The 21,680-nt window shown below is 37.0% G+C and overlaps 1 protein-coding gene across 1 annotated transcript in view; it reads right to left on the bottom strand.

Annotated features, from left to right (window-relative positions):
* SCML4 (Scm polycomb group protein like 4) overlaps positions 1–21,680 on the bottom strand; it is a 1,377,708-nt gene that overhangs the window by 1,355,328 nt on the left and 700 nt on the right. The window contains exon 2 of the mRNA XM_044065424.1: positions 18,036–18,265. Coding sequence (XP_043921359.1) covers positions 18,036–18,231 — 196 coding nt within the window. The 5' untranslated portion in view covers positions 18,232–18,265. The remainder of the gene's footprint in view (positions 1–18,035; positions 18,266–21,680) is intronic.

The raw sequence follows: 21,680 nt of genomic DNA, 5'->3' as shown, positions 1-21,680 counted from the left end.
GGAGGATTGCAATGGTTATCCCTCTACACAAGGGCGGGGGGCTTCCATTGACTTGGATAATTATAAAGCCATAAGTTTGACTAGTCTCATATGTAAGATCATGGAAAGAATTATCATGGATCTGACAAACAATGACATACAAAATCTACTGACAATGGACCCTACACAATTTGGTTTTGTCAAAGGCAAGTCATATCTACTTAACCTGGTAGACTTCTTCAAGAAGGTCTCTAAAGCTCTGGATGAGGCAAAACACTGTGCACTTACTACCTGAAACTACCTAAGGTGTGCAACACAAAACCTCATTTAGGCATTTTAGATAAACTTTCAAAATTAGGCATAAACCCGTATGTCATCCATACCCAGCTGGCTCACTGTCAGGACATAAGTTAGGATAGAGAAATCTACCTCCATAATGAGGCCAGTCACTAGCAGAGTTCTACAGGGTTTGTTGTAGGGGCCTCTCCTTTTTGACATTGCATCTCTGAACTCATGGCAAACATCAAGGGCCTCAGGCTGACCAAGTCTGCAAATTAGGCATGATCAATCAATCCCTTAAAGACACTGATACTCTCCAAGACGGCTTGGCACAAACAAACAACTGGTGCCAGAACAACTGAATAAAATGCAATGTGAAAAAAAACACATAATAATACACATTGGGGCACACCTGGAAATTACCATATTGACAATATGCCCCTAAAAGTAGACCAAGTGGTCAGTGATCTGGGAATGCTTGTTGACAGTAACCTAACCTTTGACCATCACATGTGATGAGAAAAATCATTTTACTTTGCACAATTTATAAGTAAGGGCATGGCATCCTGGTCCAAGTAGGTCAATGTTCTACTTTACTTTACTCTTATCAGACCAGTCATCAAGTACAAAGCACCCTTCAGCATGTACCTCACCAGGCACTTGCAACAATTTAAGAAACTACAAAGGCTCCTCACAAAAAAATACAGGGAGTAAACAACAAGTCTTATATGGCCCATCTCAAAGGCCTAGTCTTGTACTCAGCACTCGGTCTCCTGCAGACTGCTGTGCAGCAATCTATGCCTAGCCTACAAGGCACCCAGTGATCCCACACTGGTGGATTTGTTGAACATCAGCAAAACAAACAGTATCACAAATACCTGTTCTAAGGACCTAACCCCACATCTGCAATGTAAACAGGACATATTGGAGGGACAGGTATGTGTCTCAAAGATTACCCCTTCTCTGAAATAGGCTTTCCATCCATGTGAAGCAAAGCCACCCCTAACCAGTATGGCACCTATGTCCATAATGGACAGGGTTGAGTCTGTGAAAGCTTGAAGTGTACAAGCCTAGATCGTAACATGAAATTAATTGGGGTATTAACACGTTTCAGCAATATTTTAGTACAAAAGAGGAAAATCCCAGGATGCAAAAAACTCCCTCACCAGCCTCAGTAAGAAGCTGAGATCCCTCATAAAATCCTCAAAAGCTAGTTACGAAAATAAAATTGCCAAAGATTCCAAAGACAACCACAAGGCATTCTATAGTTATGTCAAGAATCTAAATGGCAATGCTCAGATCTGCTCTGAGCTTCAACAGAATGGCATTAAATATACTGATCCCAAGGATATTGCCAATATCCTGGCAGATCGATTTAGTGCCAACTTCATCCCCCTCTCACCCCCTAAAGGGCCCATCTCAATACCAAAAGATTGCCAAATTCCGGTAATCATGGCCACACAGGTAGAAACCGCACTCTCCAAAGCTAAGAATACAGCATCCATGGGACCAGATGACATCCCAGGCTGTATACTACATGAACTACAAAATGAACTGGAACCTCACCTAGGTGTCATGTTTAATCATAGCCTCACCTCAGGCTTTGTGCCCACTGAGTGGCGCACAGCTACAGTTATCCCACTCCACAAGGGGGGATCCACCTTGGATCCTGGGAACTACCGCCCCATCAGTCTGACGAGCCTGATCTGCAAGGCCATGGAACATATTATCATGAAACTTATAAACAAAGACATTGGCAACCTTCAAACACTGGATCCCACCCAGTTTGGGTTTGTGAAGGGCCGATCTTGTCTCCTGAACCTGAGTGACTTCTTCAAGTCAGTCTCCAGAGCTGTGGACGTGGGTAAGGCAGTCCACACAGCCTATCTGGACCTCGCCAAGGCCTCTGACACCACCCCCCACTTGGAATCATAGATAAACTTACTAAGCTGGGCATAAATCCCTATGTCACTCGATGGGTTGCCAAGTGGCTTACTGACAGAACCCAGACTGTAAAAGTAGCCGACTCAAAATCCAACTCCAGACAAGTGACAAGTGGAGTACCTTAGGGTTCAGTCCTGGGACCACTCTTGTTTGGCATCTACCTCTCTGAAGTACAGGCCAACACTAAGGACTCTGGCTAACACAGTTTGCAGATGACTGCAAACTGGGAGCCATTACTGAATCCCCAAATGATGTGGATATTCTACAAAAGGGCCTTACAGAAACAGATGCCTGGTGCCAGAGCCATGGGCTCAAGATTAATGCCAAGAAATGTACTGTTATCCCCTTTGGAAAAAAACATGTACCCATGAATTACCACATAGGTGGCAGTACACTAAACACTGAAAGTGTCATGAGAGACTTAGGGACACAGGTGGACAGTGGTCTCACTTTCAATAACCACATTGCCACAACAGTCAGGAAATCCTTCTATGTGGCACACCTCATCACTAAGGGCTTTTCATCCAGAAAAAAGGAGGTCATTGTCCCACTGTATTCATCCCTCATTAGACTCATTATAGAGTATAATGCCCCATTTGGTATGTACCTCACAAGACATCTGCAACAGCTGGAAAGGCCACAGAAATACCTCACTAAAAGAACCACAGGCCTAAAGTAGATGCCATATGCTGACCGTCTAAAAAAACTCCAGCTATACTCTGTGACATATCGTCTACTCATAGGCGATCTCTGCTTAACATACAAGGCCATGTCAAACCCTGAGCTGTTGGACATGCTCCACTTAAAGAAATCCCAATCCTTCAGAGCCACACGCTCCAGGGATCTAAACCTTGTCATCACAATGAACAAAACATGCTGGAGGGATAGGTTCCTGACCTAGAGACTCCCCATACTCTTGAATAGATTGCCCATACATGTCAAGCAGAGCGCCTCCTTGGCCCTCTTCAAATGGAACCTTGATGATTGGATGGGAGATAGGAAATTCACCCCGGGGATCATGTCAGTCGCTCTGCTAGACAGGGGTCCCAGAGAAGTAAATATTGTGGGAAGAAATATCCAGGGAATTGTTATGGCTAGGCTTGTATAGGCCTTAGGGTTGATAGCCTAGTACCAACCTGTGAACCTATAAATTTGAGGTAAGCTTGGTTAGGCTTAAAATGGCTCTTGGGACAATAGTCTAGTAACCACCTATGAAAAGGTTAACTTTGACAGAATATCAGTTAGGAGGTCAAGTAATAATGGAAACATTTGAGTTTACCGATCTGGATAAAAACTTACAGCAAGCCAAATTTTAAAACCTACATTCCAACTTCTGGTTAAGAAGATAGGACTTCAGCAATCTAGACGAGTTCTCTCTTCTCTCGTGTAACAATTGTTGCAATTAATTTATGAGTTGAAACTCTCAAATAGTCTAAATGCCATGACAAAGTATGATAATTAGATTTACTACTTAATCCCACCAAAACAAAAAAGATTAGAGCAAAAGAGACATATTGCCGATTTCTCAACTCCAAGTTGCAAATATCTGTTCTGGGACTGCTTCAAGTGATTTAGAAGTGCGAGTTGTTCATAGGTTCATACTAGGCTATCTGCCCTAGGGCATTTATAAGCCTAGCCAGAGTGTGTTTGGCTTTCGCCACCCATTTTAAATGAATTTTGCTATGCCCTTTTTCGAGGTTAGTATACTGTGCTTCTGTCTAACAGTGACACAGAAGTGATACCTGGGGTAAACCTACGATCTCCCATCCACTCATCAAGATTCCTCTTGAAGAGAGTCAATGAGGGACTCTGCCTAACCTGGACTGGGATTTTATTCCAGAGTGAAGGGAGCCTCTGGGTTATGAAACTGTCCCTCCAGCATGTCCTAATTATTTCAGTGCCGAGGTTCAAGTCTCTCAAGCGTGTAGCTCGATGGGATTTGGATTTTCTGAGGTGCAGCATGTCCATTAATTCCGGGTTGGATATGGCTTTATACGTCAGGTACAGATCGCCTCTGAGCAGGCAGTATGCCACTGAGTAGCACTGGAGTTTCTTTAACCGGGCAGCATATGGCATCTGTTTGAGCCCTTTGATCCTCTTGGTGAAGTACTTTTGGGGTCTTTCCAGTTGCTGCAGGTGTCTGGTAAGGTACATCCCAAAAGGGGCATTGTACTCCATTATGGGCCTGATGAGGGATGAGTAAAGAGGCACGATGACCTCCCCTGATCTAGATGTGAATCCCTTCATGATTAGGTGGGCTATATAAAATGTTTTTCTAACCACTTTGGCCACGTGGTTGTCAAATGAGAGATTACTATCAACTTGGGTCCCCAGGTCCCTAATTACTTCTTCTGTACTTAATGGATTACCACCTATGTGGTAATCTGTGGGCACTGTTTTTGCCAAAGGGATGACTATACACTTTTGGCGTTTAGCTTGAGGCCATGGCTCTGGCACCAGTTGTCTGTTTCTATGAGGCCCTTTTGGAGGATGCTTGTGTCGGCTGGAGAGTCTATTATGGCACCCAGTTTGCAGTCATCTGCAAACTTGGTCAGCCACAGTCCTTCCGTGTTGGCCTGTACCTCCAAGAAATATATACTGAACAAGAGAGGTCCCAGGAATGAGCCTTGTGGGACGCCACTTGTAACTGGTTTGGAGTCTGACATGGCTCCAGCAATTCTAACCATGTGGGTTCTGTCCTTGAGCCAGTTTGCAACCCATCTAGTGACTTAGGGGTTTATATTTAAGCTGGTGAGCTTATCTATAATGCCTGAGTGGGGTATTGTATCGAAGGCTTTTGCGAGGTCCAGGTAGGCTGTGTGGACCAACTTCCCCTCGTCAATGGCCTTGGTGACTGTTTCAAAGAAATCGACCAGGTTTAAGAGGCAGGATCTGCCCTTAACAAAGCCAAACTGGTAGGATCCAGTGTCTGTAGGTCCCCAATATCTTTATTTATGAGGTCCATGATGATCCTTTCCATAGCTTTGCAGACCAAGCTAGTCAGGCTTATGGGGCGATAGTTTACAGGATCTGTTGAGGCACCACCTTTGTGGAGAGGGACCACTGTTGCTGTACGCCACTCTTTGGGTACATATCCTGTAGTAAGGCTGAGATTGAACAGTAGTTTTAGGTTTGAGTTTAGCTCTTCTTGGAGTTCATGTAGGGGCAGCCGGGACACCATCTGGTCCCATTGATGCTGTGTTTTTTGCTTTGGAGAGGGCGGCTCTTACCTGAGCATCTGAGATGTCAGGGGGGGCAGCACTGCTGGGATAGATATTTGCCCTTTTCATGGGGAGGGGGGGGAGTTTGCGCTGAACCTGTCAGCTAGGATGTTGGCAATGTCTGTGGGTTCGGTGTATTTTTTGTCATTTTGGACTAATTCTGAGCATATCTGGGAATTCCCACCCAGGTTCCTAACATAACTAAAGAAAGCCTTGTGATTATCCTTAGTGTCCTGTGCAATGTTCAAGAATTCCTGCAAATCTATGATGGAAGCTGCTGAAATGGATGACAAATTTTCTTGAATTAAGTTGGAGATGCAAAAAGTAACACGATCCTGACACAATATACTGAAAGAACTGAAAGATGCCTAGATGAAGTGGAAAATGTACTATCAGGGCACTCTGATCGCATAACAGAAATATTTATGACAATGGCTGGCATGCTGTAGAGAATAGCTTCTGTGATGATGAAGCCTGAACTCCTTGAAAATCATCAGCAGATCAGCAGGTTTCAGCCCACCATAAGAATTTATCTTTTTTGAATACAGCTAATGTTGTAGAAAGGTGGACTGTTTAACATTCATGCTGGATAGACTGAGTGAGCAGTCTGGCCTACAGAAGGAGGCAATTATATTAGACAGAACCCACAGATTATTTTAAGGTAGATGTTATAGAATCACATGTCTCATTCTAGTTTAGTACCTTTACAATATATAATATCAAGGATAAAGTTTTGTCTTTGTTATGGGCCCCAGGTGAGCAGATAACTTATAAAGACTATAGGATTTACTATGAGCAGGAATATTCTGCAGAAACCCACAAAAAAGACAGGCATTCCATTCTGTTATGGCTTTCTATAAACAGAAGGGGTGGAGGTTTTGACTACTGTACTCTTCAGCTTTAAAGATTTCCCTCTTGTCAGGTGCATTCACTTTACGCAACTTGAATGAGGCTACTATAAGACTTACTAGACACAATGAGCTAACTAATGGTCAAAAGGAGAAAGAGAGAGATAGAGATTGCCATGGGAAAGGAGTGAGAAATGTGTCCAGCATATGGTGCAATAAGGATAATCAGGAAGCACCAGAACTCTTCCTTGTGCTTAGGAGACAAATGGCTGACAGCAAGAAAGCAGCTGTTAACATCACAAAGAAGTGTGGTAACCTAGTTTACTTTTGCAGAATGGCATGACCTGAAGGAAAGTGAATGGCATTTTTATTTAATGCTTTTCCCTTGGTTAAGGAAGGATATGTCTGACATTTAAATTCATTGTCTGTTATTGACTATGGTACTGTTACTATATTTAGGAGGTGACTAGACTGCCCCCCCCCCTCAATGTCTTTCCCAAGTCAGAACTAAAATGATTAATAAGTGAAGGAGATGGATAGAGATTTACACAGATCTACAAGGTTAACTCGACTGATATGAAATTAGTTGAAAAAATACTGCCATAGTAGATAAAGGCAAAGATGGGTATTGACAGACCTACCAGGATGAATATGGCTAAGTTTATTTTTCATTAAATGCTTCTTTCAGCCACTGCTGTTTATTTAGATGTGTATACTTTTCTTATTTTTGTTTTCTTTGTCAACTGTTTACGGTTAGTTCTGCATTTTAACAATGCTGTATGCTTTGCTGTGTGGTAACTAAGCAGTTTTAAATTTATTGGTCCAAATAACATTGTGGAATAAAAAAAACTACATTCCAAAGGCATACAGAGATACCTCTGATACATCAGGGTATTCGCTAAGCCATGTTATTTTTAAAAAGTTCAGGTGTTATCTCATCCCCTTGCTAGCCTAGTGGTAACGTCAAAATAAGTTTGTCCTGTAACACTGCAGTCCCCACACAAGAAAAGGCAGATAAATAGAACAGTGTGAATAAAGGAGATAACAGACTGTAGGAAGTTTGGGATATATAATATGAACAAAGACTTACTGTTAAATCTGTCATTCTGAGTTACAAATGCACACAAGCAGGTGTTAATTAATATACAAAACCTTTATTTATAAATATATTTTAACTGCTGTGAACTAACTAAAATGTGATGGGGTAAGAAGTTACATGACATGATGCAAAAGAATAACTGTAATATAACCAAGGGATAATGTGGCAGACAGTGTGGAACATACACAGCCTAGTGGATTACATTACGATGAAAATGATAACAACTGGTTTAATAGAAGATTTACACATGGAACAATTAAATTATAAAATGTTAAGTGGAAAGCTTTGGCCTTCTCTTTGTCTGGAGTATTTATACTTGCAACGAAATAAGAATTCTAAGTTGGCAAGGTGATGAAGAAAAGAGACTATGCAAAATAAAACATTATGAAGAAGAAGAATTTTATATTTGCCACACAAGAGTGTTTTCAATTTCCTTCTTATCTCATTAATATTAGTCCAACACAAAGGACTTTATATTGCTCAATCGTACTGCTACTTCAAAATTTCTAAAATCAAATGGAGTCAGACAGGTTTGCCTCATAGCTCTGTCTCCATTTATTTTGAGTATGGAATCAGTTTAAGCTTTTATTCAAACTGACAAGCAGATCTTTCCTTTAGTTTCAGATTTTTCACCTTATAAATATTTTACATCTACAGATAATTTACAGTTTCTAATTAACAATGCTTTAATGATAGTTCAAAGGTTTCTAGACCTAATTTCATGGATCCAGAATTTGGTTAGATATACAATAAATAAAAAAATGTAAACTATTTTATCTTGCCATCTATAAAACCTATCCAAATAAACAAGTTTGCACCACTGAAACTCTTAAGTATGTAGAATGTTGCTATCACTCTGAACCTTTGAAAGTTGTCCAAGTTAATCCAACTAAGACACAGAGCAAAAGCAACTAAACACACTTGCCAAAGGTGGAAATTACTTCCTTTTTCATTAAAGCTTGGACTCAGTCTGATAAAAATGATTTTTTTTTTCAAAACAGCTATTTTTTTTTTTATTAAGAACAAATATATTCCTCCTCCACTAGATGTTGATAATAACAGCAATTTGGTGGAATTTTCATTGAAGGAGTTACCTTTGTGTTCCCTAGCACAATTTGGTATCAGGTTTAGGCAATATCACAAACTGAAAAAGCTTTTGGAGTCAGCAAAGGACTGCTGATTTAACCTCTATCCTTTTTTTCCTGTTCAAATGTTTTTGTTTTTAGATAACCATGAACTGAAGTTCAACTTAAGTAGAACTGACTTGTTTAAGGGGCATCAATGAGGCCTTAAGGATATGATCAGTTTTTTCCCGTTATTAGCTCTAAGATTCTTATTAAAGTAAAACAGACATATAATTTCACTCTCCCATAGCAAAGTTGTTCTCAGTTTAATAACCTGTGTACCTTTGGGTTCACATCCATCGTAGGTTACTAGAGACTTAAATCTTTACTAAATAAACAAAATACCAGTACAGTTTATACCAGGAAATTAGGATGAAAGAAATACCGTTCTAGACGTTACATACGGTTACTAATTCCTGTATAACCTTATATCTGCTAGATTTCTTGTTTCCATGAGGATTTACAGTTAGCATATACTTTTACAGAATGGGCAAGACTATTGAATAAACTAAGTCATCTTAAGTCTCCAAGAACTCAAAACTACTCAGATTAATATCTTTATAGGGTTTATTTAGCATCCATAACTTTATCTTGGAGACATCCAGTTTACAGTTTTCATTATCTTTTGTCTTGCTGGCATGAATGTGTAGAAAATGGAACCTGGCTGCATATCCGGTTAGGCTGTGAGGTCATAAAATCTTTGTGGGCAGAAGCCAAAAGATCTTTCACAAAGCCTAGGCAAGCAGTTTCTAATTATTATACAGAATGCCCTACTTTTGGAGTTATCTAAACATCCCTCTGAGGATGAATCTATAATTTATATGTGTTGTAGGACTACAATGAACTGAATTCTCACTTACCAGAACCAACAAACTAGTTCTTTCCTCAAAAAGAATGGTGGAACTTATTAAAGGACATAATGGTTAACAAATAAACTGCTAAATACTACAAAGGTAATAATTTCTCAGCTTGAGTGTGTGTATAAGGGAACTTGGACAGCTTTTCCTATTAGTTCTGTACATAAATGTGTATTTCCACATTTAATTTTAGCAGGCATTATAATGTTTTTCAAAATGTAATGTGTACATTAGCACTGTAATATTGAATTATTTGATTGTGTGCTGTACTCATATTAGAAATCCAATAAAAATTTATATTTTTTAAAAAGGGTAGATTGACAGCCAACAGTGAAAATGGGAAATAAAAGTGGAAAAGACACAACAGTACTAGTCTGACATTTAAAAAATGAGCATCAGCAGTCATTTTTTTCTTAAAAGAGAAGCACTGACATTTAGCAAGACAGGGCAACCTAAGATCAGTTTTGAAAGCTGTACAAGTATAGGATATTTTAATTTTCGGACTACAGACTTTGTCAGGAGTTAATAAATTATTGTTGTTAGATACAGTACTTTTTAACTCCTCACAAACAGTTCCTGTTAGTCAAAAAGGTTGAATAACTGTAAAACTTATGTTCATCAAAGAAAGGGTATCCCATCACCCCTACATTTCACTGTTTTCTGTTTGTAGACCAGCACGGCACTTCAACCCTTGTTTCGGGATACCTGAAATGATTCAAGAACAATGTTCCAAAACAGCAGTGCTGAAGGCAATACATTCTGACTTGGTAGATACCAGAAGACCAAGAAGTAACAAACAAAAAATGTATTTATTTGATTTTCTGACCTGTATTTAGCTGAAACTGAATTTAACACCATAGCTTTGCTGATGTTCAGATCTTCCACATAGCAATTCACTATTTGTTAGAATTCATAATAGAAAATAAACACAGTGGGGATGATCCTCCCTTTCCAAAATACATTTTCATAATCAATTATTAAAGGTGGTACTGCAGCATTTAGTGACATTGGCAACTGTATTGAGGGACCTGCTATCTTGAGAAACTAAGTGCAAGTAAAGTGTTGTCATTCATTTTACTACTTGTGTGTTCAGTTTTCAATGAGATACTAAGTAACCAAAATGGCATTCATTTGATTTGCAAACTCTTATTTAACAGCAATTAACTTTAACATCAACATTTTCTTAACAAACAATTCCCTGACAAGAAAAGTCACCAACTCCAACTGCCAGTTTCATTATATCTTAGACTTAAGCTTAACAATGTATAGTAAAGGGGAGTGTAAAGAAGAGTGTAAAGGGCAAAGCTCCCTGACACCTCTTAATATGCATTATTAAAAATGGATCGCAGCTTTTGGAAATCAGAAACAGTATTCAGTAAATTACCATGTCATGAAACTGAGCATTGGCAAAGTGTTAGCATTAAATTTAATGTTGGCATGTTTGCTTTTGATGAATACGTGGGTAACCAGTAAATACTAAGATCTCAGCAAACATAAAAGTATGTGGTATGTGGACATTAGGACAGGCTCGTACAATTTTTGTGGTACAGAAAATAGCAGACACTAGAAAGTTGTAACTAAACCAAAATGTAGAGAAAATCTGGACAAGCGCAACACACCAAGTATACTGTTAGATAAAAATGAAGATTAATAGTGAATCTAGCAGCACAGTGCTAGAAGAACTCCGGCCTATTATCTTTTTGAGGAGCTGCAGTAAGACAATGGGATCATACAACAATAAAACAGAAAGGAAGATACTTACAGCCACAGTACATCTAGCACCAGAATCCTTATATAGGGCAAGTCCAACTGCTGCTGACCCCTTGATCCTTACGGGATAAGTACTCTATACTAGCCATCTGAGCTCTACATCAAGATGACCGATTAGTAGCAGCATGTGTGAGGGTGTGGTGGGTGTGGCTGTAGGTTTTATAAACAATTATCTGCAGTAACTATGTCATATTTTCACCCAGTATCCTCTTCCAGGTCAGAACTACTGCGGTTTTGGAAGGGGCATGTATAACTGTATTATAGCCAAGACTTTTCAAAAAATAAGAAACACATCCAAAAATGGAAAATATTTCAAAGTCATGTATTCAGAGATAATCTGAAAATAGACAATAAGTGTTTGTAATCTACATCTAAAGGATGGCCTATTGTGTGCTAATTATATTTCATTTTTTTTCAAACCTTTTCAACCCGTACAAAATATTTTATACAGATTTCTTTTTTTTAATTGATTTACTTTACACAGATATTTATGAAAATATTATATATGTTTTTGGTGTGCATGTATTGTACCTCATGGTTCATTTTATGCACATATATTTTGTTTGTTTTGTGTGTGTGTGTGTGTGTGTGTGTGTGTGTGTGTGTGTGTGTGTGTGTGTGTGTGTGTGTGTGTATTCTTGCAATTTAAAACTTTTCCAATAAAGTTATTTGAGAAAAAAAACACTTATTTGAAAGGCATACTTTACCCAAAACACCCTTTTTACCCTGATATTGCTGCAAAACAAACAGTTTACAGCCCCCAATATATGGCTATCCTGGAGTTGATTACACATTGTTACATGAGTGTGGGAATTGTGGACTGTGGACCACAAAACAGATTTTTTTTTTACTATGTGTCTGATGGTGCTTTAGTTAACCAACTGCTAAATCACATGCTGAGGAAGTATAAATTCACCAAGCTCTTCTATACCTGAAACTATACGAGAAATGTCTGCAGAGTACAGAAAGGCAGTTTTTCTGTGTATATTATACTAGATCATCTTCCTCTTCCAGCAGTTTATGCACTAAAGAATGATAGCTCTATCACAGACAAACACTCCTTACAGATTCAACGTATCTCACTCTTTATGACCTTCAATAAGACAACTGCATTGCCATCCCACAAACTAAAAATCCAGAAACAGGCTAGCAAATTTGCTGAAATGTATTATTTAATTCATTAAATTGAACGTTTTGTGGAGATTCAGGAAAAAAAAAACATTTTGATGCAATTCTTATTTTCCTCAATACAAAGAACAAGTTAAGTAAAATTGTTAAGAGCAGTATATATAACATCTTCTGAATGAAATCCAGGCTCTGCGTGAAACATCAAGCCTCACATTTTGAAGTGTGACCTAACATATTCTGTGTGCATCATACATGCCCTAGATACTTTTTTAACAACTGAATTCAACAATTATGGCAGACAAAAAAACTAGGGTCTCCTTCTTTATACAAATGAACTACCAAAAATCAGAAACCTGGGGTTGGCATTATGATTAAATCTTCAAGTAAAGATGTTCTACTAAAGCAGCAAGTTACTGGGGCAGCAGTTTAAACTGGAATGCATGTGATCTCCAAGGGAAGCCATCATCAACAGGTTACTCTGAGAGGTAGACAAATAGACAAAGCAACTCCTTATTCGCAGTCTGCTTTGAGCAAATCTTGGAGCCACTCTTGATAAAGGAGATTTGGTAGGCATACTAAACAGTAACACCAACTGTTACAGAACAGAATAACCCAGCAACAACTCAATTACATGCATCTGCAATGTTTCCTAGATATGTAATATGCAGAGAAGAGACAACCTAACAAACCACCTGCATAATACTTCCAAAAATGTGCTTCTGACTAAATGAATGCACTTTTACTAACATTAAGAACTAGATTCATCATCATACTGAAGATTACTGAAAATCTGAGCTTCACCTTCAAATCGCATATATAAGCAGATATTGATACAAACAGGAACGATTTCTCCTTCTTATGTCAACATAATTCTTACTCTTTGAAATGGTAGTCAGGTCAGTTTCTGGACAATTACCTTAGCAAGACTTCACGAAAGAGTACCATTATGCAAAATAATCCAGAGCATAAGCAAACCAATTTTTCAATTCTTCTGCTATTATCTTTTATCAGAATCTGACTAATGTTTCTTCCATATAGTTTTCCATTCAACTCTGCAACAAAGCTACTCAGGATATTCCCTTTAATACACAGAAAGTAGATGAAAATTGTGAGAGCACACATTGTGCCTGTAGGTTTAACCTCGTTTCCCAGACATTATGAAAACGGGGATTATGTTTGGGTTACAATGGTACATCCACAGGGTAAGGCTTGTGCCTACTGTGCCTCTCCTCTTAAACTAATTAGCTCTAAGGTCACTGCACCACAACCCCCTTCACATTAACTCTCAAGAGGAAATCATAAAACAACCAATTTGCCAAAATCCACAACCTGGACATTTATGTTCTAGAGAACTGACCTGTTACTATGAACTGCAAGGTTATTATAAAAGAAATGTGTTCCAAACTAAGCAGAACAGAGAAGGCTTGCCCTCTTACTTACGCTGGCAAACAACAAAGACAGTAAGGCTATTTCATTTTTTTAAAAATGTCTGTACTTGCAGACTGTGCATAAAGTCATCTTTAACTCATTCCAGTCTATAGCACCTTTTATGTATATTTCTAGTTAACATCCATAGCTCCTTATGGTGTCCAGACACTTTTTGGGTCTGGCTTCTTTAACTAATCAATTTATCAGGTATTAATAGGAAGTATTAAAAAGTGCAAGGAGTTATTAACTTAATGATACTAAGATTGATGATATATGATGTGCTGCAGTAGAAAAATTAATCACTATTTCCCACTTACTATTCATATTTTCGTATTTCTGCTCATATTCTCATAACTGAAAGCCCTGCATGTTATTGAGGGCTATAGTGTGATATGCCATGGTGGGAGACAGGAAAATTCATTGTCAATGTCCATTTATAACACACTACACCTGAGATACTGCTAACTGTTTATTAGTAATTATGAAAATAAACAATAATTCCGTATGTATTTAACACTTCAAAAAACAAGTGACTTACAAAAACTGTTGCATGACAGATGTAAGTTGCACATCTTGGCAGATATTCAGTGTTATTTATATCGCTAATTATACAATTAAAGATATGTGTTCATATTTCTGTAAATATCTGGTTGTCATGTGAAAGCTTATGTCTAGTTAACAAAAGCATCTTAACAATATATGTCTAGGTTGTCCAGTTTCAAAGATATGAGAATTTGTTTGTGAAAGTTTAGCAAAAATATAATTTGGGGTTTGTGTGCATTATAATATAGTATTTATGGAACAACTGTGAATGCACTGACCATTATCACTATAAAGAACAATTCTTACTGATAACATTGTTATTTGTGCAGTTTTGATAGATTTTACTGTTCACAAACTATTTATAGGCATCTATCTCATGTTTATTTTTCAGAAAATACTCTGGAATGCAAGCTGTGTATAGGCTGCTAGATGTATGACATCCACACCACTTAGGTGTTAATAAGTTAAATAAACAAAAAGAATGTGGATAAAGTAATTAAATAAGGAAGCATGTACATATAGCCTCAAACTGGAATCAGAAGGAAGCAACTGTTTACATCATTATTTTATCTAACTTTTCCCTGTCAGTAGCCACACCCCTATCCCTGTGAACTCAGCTAAGCTTCCAACACGTACTACATCATTTCAAAAGAATAATATACTGACTACTGCATGATTATGAAAATGTTTTACAAACGTATATTTAAAATCAGCACGTTGAACCAATGGCCATTCATCAGGTGATGAAAGGATTAGTAATAGGAAACAAGTGGCCACTTTGTGGGTCTTTAATTGTAACCTGATTACACAAAAAACATCATATAAAACAACAAAAAATAAAATTTGTGAAGATGGATACAATTACTAGATTCTGAAACAATTAAAAAGCCTGTGCATTTAATCCACGAGAAGCCAGTTATTTATCATACATCCTGACTCCTCACACAATTCCTAATTAAACCTGTTACTTCTACTATAGTCTTCCTCTAATATGAACTGCAGAGGATTCTGGGATTTGTACTTACTGAAAATGACAACATGGAAATCAGATGAATCAGTGTGAAACCACTGCCTGCACTGCAATACGCAGCAAGTAATATTTCACCATTTAGTGCTGTTTCCCTTTAATCATAGAAATTAACAAAATATGATAAGCATCAATGCAGTAATTATTACTGAATAAAAATAATTAGTCTTCTTGGTCAAATGCAGTCCACAGGAAAAAATCTGATTAGTTTAACATGACTTAAAATAGTAAAATGTGGCTGCAGGCCAAATTTTCTGTCAGCCAGTCATCTAAAGGGCTGACTGACATTCGTTCCATGCTGTGAGGGAATAGATCGACATTTACAATAAAATGTATTCCATATAAATGTGGCAATCAAGGTCTTATTTACATAAAACATAGTTCAATGGTCACAAAAGTGACAGAAAAAAAAACAGAAGTGACATTTTAGAGGTGATCACTCACTACAGTGAAAACTGTGCAATTATCATAATCAATAAATAAAGGCTATTATTAAAGCAGCACTGAGACACCTCAGGGTGACATAAAGAGTGCAGCATAAAGTATCTGAAGGCAGAAACCAAATCTTATGCTCGTCTGTACTAGTACTCGTAAGTACATTATAAAAACATAAGAGGGTACAAGAATAGCTACTGCTGCTAATCAGGAGATCATTATTCCCTCTCAGCAGGGTTGTACCCACAACTGTGAGCTGCTCAAAAAAAAAACAGAATACAATTTGTCAAACAAGAGACAGTTTTGTGAAACTAAACAAAAGATAGAAAAGAAACCACTGCACTATTCATCAGAACCTGAAGAACCAGTTCATATAACTTAGTTAACACATAAATTAATGTCTTTAGTAATACATAAGCAATTAATTTAAGACAAGACTATACGTATACCCAGAGCATACATATTCAGACCTATCAAATACAACATTAAGCAACAATAAGTAATTTTTTCTGAAAAAAAAAAATAAGCAGGCATATTTTACATGCAAGTACAGCATTTTGATGGTAACGCCCCTTCCTTGTGTGTAATACTACTTTTCTAGAAACATAAAATCACACAAAACTGCAAATTCCCGTGATGCCAGACATGAAAAACATGCAAGTCATTGCATACATATGAAGTAACCAGCACATAAATATATGTAAAGTAGTAAACCTGCAACATCTTCAGAAAAAAAAAAAAAACTTCACAAATGATATCACACTCCTACTAATAATGGCTTCTGTTTTACCTTTGTAAGAGTGACATACAACTGCACAAATATCTACACCAGAAGAGACGCATTGTTTGCTTACTCTTTTCAACTTCTACTTCATGTCTTACCAAATTAACACCAGCCAGACTTTCATTAGATCAGTCATATCATACCGGTCATTCAGTACAATAGCACCCAGCCTTTATCTGTACAATCACCCTTTCTCCTGTCAGGTCAACAGTGCAGGTAGCCGCACCAACCATTTGGGAAGATCTGCCAATCACACACTCCACTAGCAGATGGTGAAGATGATGCATTTTTCTAGTGAACTGTTGACTTTACGATTTCTGTACTTTGCCCAAAGCAAAAGCACAACTAGCTGCTAATACTCTTCAGTTTTCCTTTTTTTTAACTCCAGTTTATCTCTACCAAATGTGTAACACATTGAAAAAAAGACTGGATTTCCTCATAATCTTTCCCTGCATGCTCAAATCATTTTTCTTAAAAAAATATCTCAAGGACTTCTACTTTTAATGACCTTGGAAAATATACAGCAATGAAAATGAATGAGGTTAAATGTTCTTGTTCCAGGCAAAACATGTCTATATCTCTGCAGACAGGCTGCCAAAGTTTCTGAAAAACCAGGCTTTGTTGCTAATCTCACTGTTAAATGTGCCTGACCAGTTATAAATGAAGTCAGCAATAAGACATGACAGGGTGTGTAATTAGGGGCCAACAATCCCATGCTTTGGGTGTGCGCTATAAAAAGCACCTGGGGAATTTGGATTATTGATCATAATTTCACATCCCTGAAGTGTCCCATTAGAGTCAGAAGTGCATGATAAAAAATGACAGGCTGCACAGTGATAAATAATGCAGTAACCCCTTGGGCACATGCTTGGATTCCACCAATCCCAGGTTACAATTCTGCTATGCATTCTCTAAGATACAACAGCTTCAGTAAGCATTACAACTACAGATGAATCAGATAACGAAAGCATAACTCAGCACATAACAAGCACAACTTCATATGTTTGACACTGTGTCCATTTAGTCATGATTATAGAGTAGTGAGTTCACTAACAGTGTTATTTTTCTACATGGAACTACTAATTTAGCAATTTAACTGCTATTTATTTTAATTTACACAGATTTCTGCCAGTAATCCTGCTTTTTAGCAGCTCATTTTACTGCTTTGTCCCACACACACATATTTTACACTGCTGCTTACAACAACACTTATATCCTTCCACATGTTTTAGCTCATTACCTGTTCTATAGCTGCTGCAGTTCATTAATATGATTTTTTTACCCACAATAAACTGTATCAGTGCCAGGTGATGGCTTCCTCTCCCAGGCTAATATAATCCCCCATTCATTCTCCTGCATTGTGCACTTCAAAATGCATAAAGACTGAGTCTACATTTTCTCAACCTAATATGTGACTAAATAAAGCAAATGTCAAGCTACCTGAATAAAAAAAAAAAACTGAAGTATCTGAAAAAGATGCAAGTTACAGGGCAGTACAGAACAAAAACTATGCACTTCAGTTTTTATAACAAGTGAATGCAGCAAGCAAAGATATCAAAAACGTCTTACCTCGTGAAGGGTGCATTATATCAACAGTTTGCTTGCAGGTCTGTTTCGCACATGAATCTGAGTCTACTAGCTGCCAGCAGTTCTTTTTGTGATCACTCCTGTCTAAACGCAGACGTAGCCGCACTCTTTTAACACCAACAAAGCTGCTGAGCCAAGATGAAGCTGAACTGGGAGGATTCCTTGCTCTCAGTTTCATTAGAACAGTAAGCCACAGTTTAGAACTCACAGTGCTATAAATAAATAAATAAATAAATAAACATAACATTAAGTACATCCCCAGCATAAAAATGTGACATCCAAAGGCAGCTTACATATATCACCTCCTGTCCTGATACAACAGTATGGTTGTGTGCTAAGCTTAATTATGTAACCTCCAGATTCAATTCAGCACCAGACAAAAACAGGGGTATTGCATACAGGGAAACTAATGTAAAAATCTTTGTAAAGGATACCATTATTGGCAAGAAAAAATAAAATAAAAAACTTCACTGGTCATTACTATTAACAGACTCTTTCTCCCTTCCTTGCATCAGAGAACAATGTGCATTACTCAATGCTGTTTAAAACAAAACCAGCTAACCAAGCTGGAAAAAATCACTAAGTGCAGGACAAATCAAGATCCAAAGGTCAAACGGAAACCTTTATGAAGTCCTGTTCCTGAATAAGATTAGGTTTACCTTGGGATGACAGGAGAGCTTATTCAAAAGCAGTTCATGTGTACTATATGGTGTTCAAAGCAATAAAAGGAAAGCTACAAATGATTTCCAAACAATGGATAAAAATATAACCCATACACATGTTAATCTATATTTGTAAGTTACAGCTATGAGTGTAACAATCAGAATCTGAAATTCTTAAATACTGCATGCTGAATAGTGATTAGATATTCCTTCCATAACATGGAATCCCAAGTATGGATTGCTCATTATTCACCTCAACGTGAAAACCAATGCTGCTGAAACAATAACTACGGCTGCTTTGATATATAACAAGCAATTTCATAAGCAGCTATTATAGTGATTGCAACCTGAACTGTTTGTATTTATTCCAGTATTTAATATTTTATTTTATTTTATTCTACGCATTTAAGAAATCATCAGTGTTATAATAAATAATATGGTTCTAAGTACTGGAATTGCTGAAACAAAAGAACCAAAATCTGCAGAGAACATTGTTTAGCCTGTGTTTGGGTATGCAAATTGTATTTCCATTGTTATCTTTGATTTTAATCCAAATGCATTTTGCATTAGATACAACCATGCCCTTTTGAGTGTCTGGACGAAAAAATAAGCACAACTGACAGTGTAACCTACATTGACAAAATAATCTGCTGTAGTTATCAGAGGTCCCAGATACAAGGACAGGCATTTAATGATAACAGTAAAAGTCTATATTAAACATAATAACTAGCAGCACAAAAGTTCCACCAGGGGAAAAAAAAAAACGTGTTTTGTCACCTGACAAAGCATTACTGACAACAGCACCCTTTCTTAAAACCACATTGAAAAGAATGTTTTACTCTGAATTTATTTTAAAAACTTTTCATTATAATATAAATATTGTTTACACTTTTTACGAAACATAGCTTCTGTAATTTGTAGTCAGATGAAAGACATAACTATGCAATTACTGACTGACCTAATACAAAACAATTTAATGTTCTTATGATGCAGCCCAAGTACCACACAGTTTTAAGTTTCATGTTTAAAATACACATCTATTTGCCCAACTTTGTTAAGCCAACAGTCTATATCCTTAAAAAAAAACACACATTGAAAACATCAATCTTATTATATATCGTAATTCACTTCTTGTCTATTATTACTGTTTCCAACAGAAAATGATGGAAATTATAAATGTGCAAATTTCCAAGTTCATTCTTACAATTCCATTGACATATTCCACTATAAGCAAACATGTTACTGTCTCACTGACTATGTGCTTTTAAGCTTTATATGAAGCAAGAAAATAGTGAATTCTCTTAAATACAATATCAGTCTATTATTAAAAAAAAAATGATTTTTTCCAAGACAAACAATGTTGTATACAGGAAGATGCCAAACATTTAAAATGTACAATTTCTCCTGCTCACTTTTACCATTACAATGACATTTGCAAATTGCAACTATGTGACACCATGTCACAGACTATGTGCTTTTAAGTTTTGTATGGAGTATAAAAACTGATAATTTCTTTAAACATACCCTTACTAAAAACAGATTAATTTGTCATATACAGGATAATGCCTAACAAGAAAAAAAATCTGCTGTTAATATATATGGACTTTTTTTCACCAACAGTTAAAATAACATATAGAATCAACATATGTGTTACTCTACCTTCTCCATGCTGAGACAGCCATGTACTGTTTTGTTAATATTCTAACAGTGGAAGTATTTAAATCATAAATATTTCAAATGCACAAAGGTAAAAGAAAATCATCATTTAATACACGCATTATGAACCCTTTATTCAAATGATAGCTAAAAATCAGTATAATTTAAGCTACAGTTTATGCATCTGAACTGCAGGATGCTGCAATTACTGAAGGAAAACACGTTCCTGAATTAGGAACCAATCAGCTTAAAGACTGCAAAGAAAATTATTATGCAAAGGATTTCTAAATCTTTTAGTCTGTGCATTGGTAAAATGGTATGATTTACATATGAATGTCAACTTTTTGTCAGAATGTTTTTTTCATACAAGAAGCTCTTGGAACCCCTTATGTGTTGTTTCCTATTCTCAAATCCTTGGTTATAAAATACAAATAAACTGTACTCTGCTTCTTTTAATTCTTAAGCATGAAGTGATAACAGTCTTTCCAATTCATGAATGCTGTGCAAGAAAAAAAATAATTATAAATTAATGTGTTTACAAATTGGACTTTGATGTACCGACAAAACCAGCCAGGTTGTAGCATATGTTGGTATATACGGAAAACAAAATGTGACGTTTCTGAAACAGTACAGTAACACTGTCTGACAGAAAATAAGAAGCCGTAAATAGCAATTATGCAATCAAAATAAAATACTTTATGCACTGTATACGTTGACAGAGTACCTGCAAAATCAGAGTAAAATGTTTGACCGTTTTTGTTTGTGTGTGGTTTACTAATTTGTTGTAGCAATCGCATGGGAATTTCATTTCTGTAAATATTTTAAGAAACAGAAACTGGCTGGACATCAGCCACATGAAACACCGACTTGGCTCACGGACTACACATGTATCTCTTGAGTGCCACGTGAACTGTGTGGCTGTACTATAAAATAGTGTCAGGTGATATAACACAATACGAATTAACTGTATTCTCAATAAACATTTACTAGATTTTACTTTCCATAACCATAATAATGTTTTTATTCTCTACCCACTTCCCGTGGAAGCCATTTAGAAGGCATCGTCTTTACGTCCTCAAAGAAAACTTCGTTTAAGCACATTAAGGGATAATTTAACATTAAAAACACTAACTGCAATTACTACTGATATGTTTTCTAAGATTATAATCATTGTACAAAAAATTAAATCAATGTGCGCAGTAAACCTTGCAGTTTAGAGTGTATGTACTAGCAACACGTCACATAAATCACATCTCCGGCCAGGCCGGTATCATTTTTGCAAGTAAGAAAGAGGTTGCCGTGGACAATC

This window comes from Protopterus annectens, chromosome 1.part0 (assembly GCF_019279795.1).
Source record: "Protopterus annectens isolate FY-2018-M chromosome 1.part0, PAN1.0, whole genome shotgun sequence".
NCBI classification, from domain to species: domain Eukaryota; kingdom Metazoa; phylum Chordata; order Ceratodontiformes; family Protopteridae; genus Protopterus; species Protopterus annectens.
The sequence above is the reverse complement of the archived record's forward strand: the minus strand, read 5'-3'. Positions and strand labels throughout refer to the sequence as shown.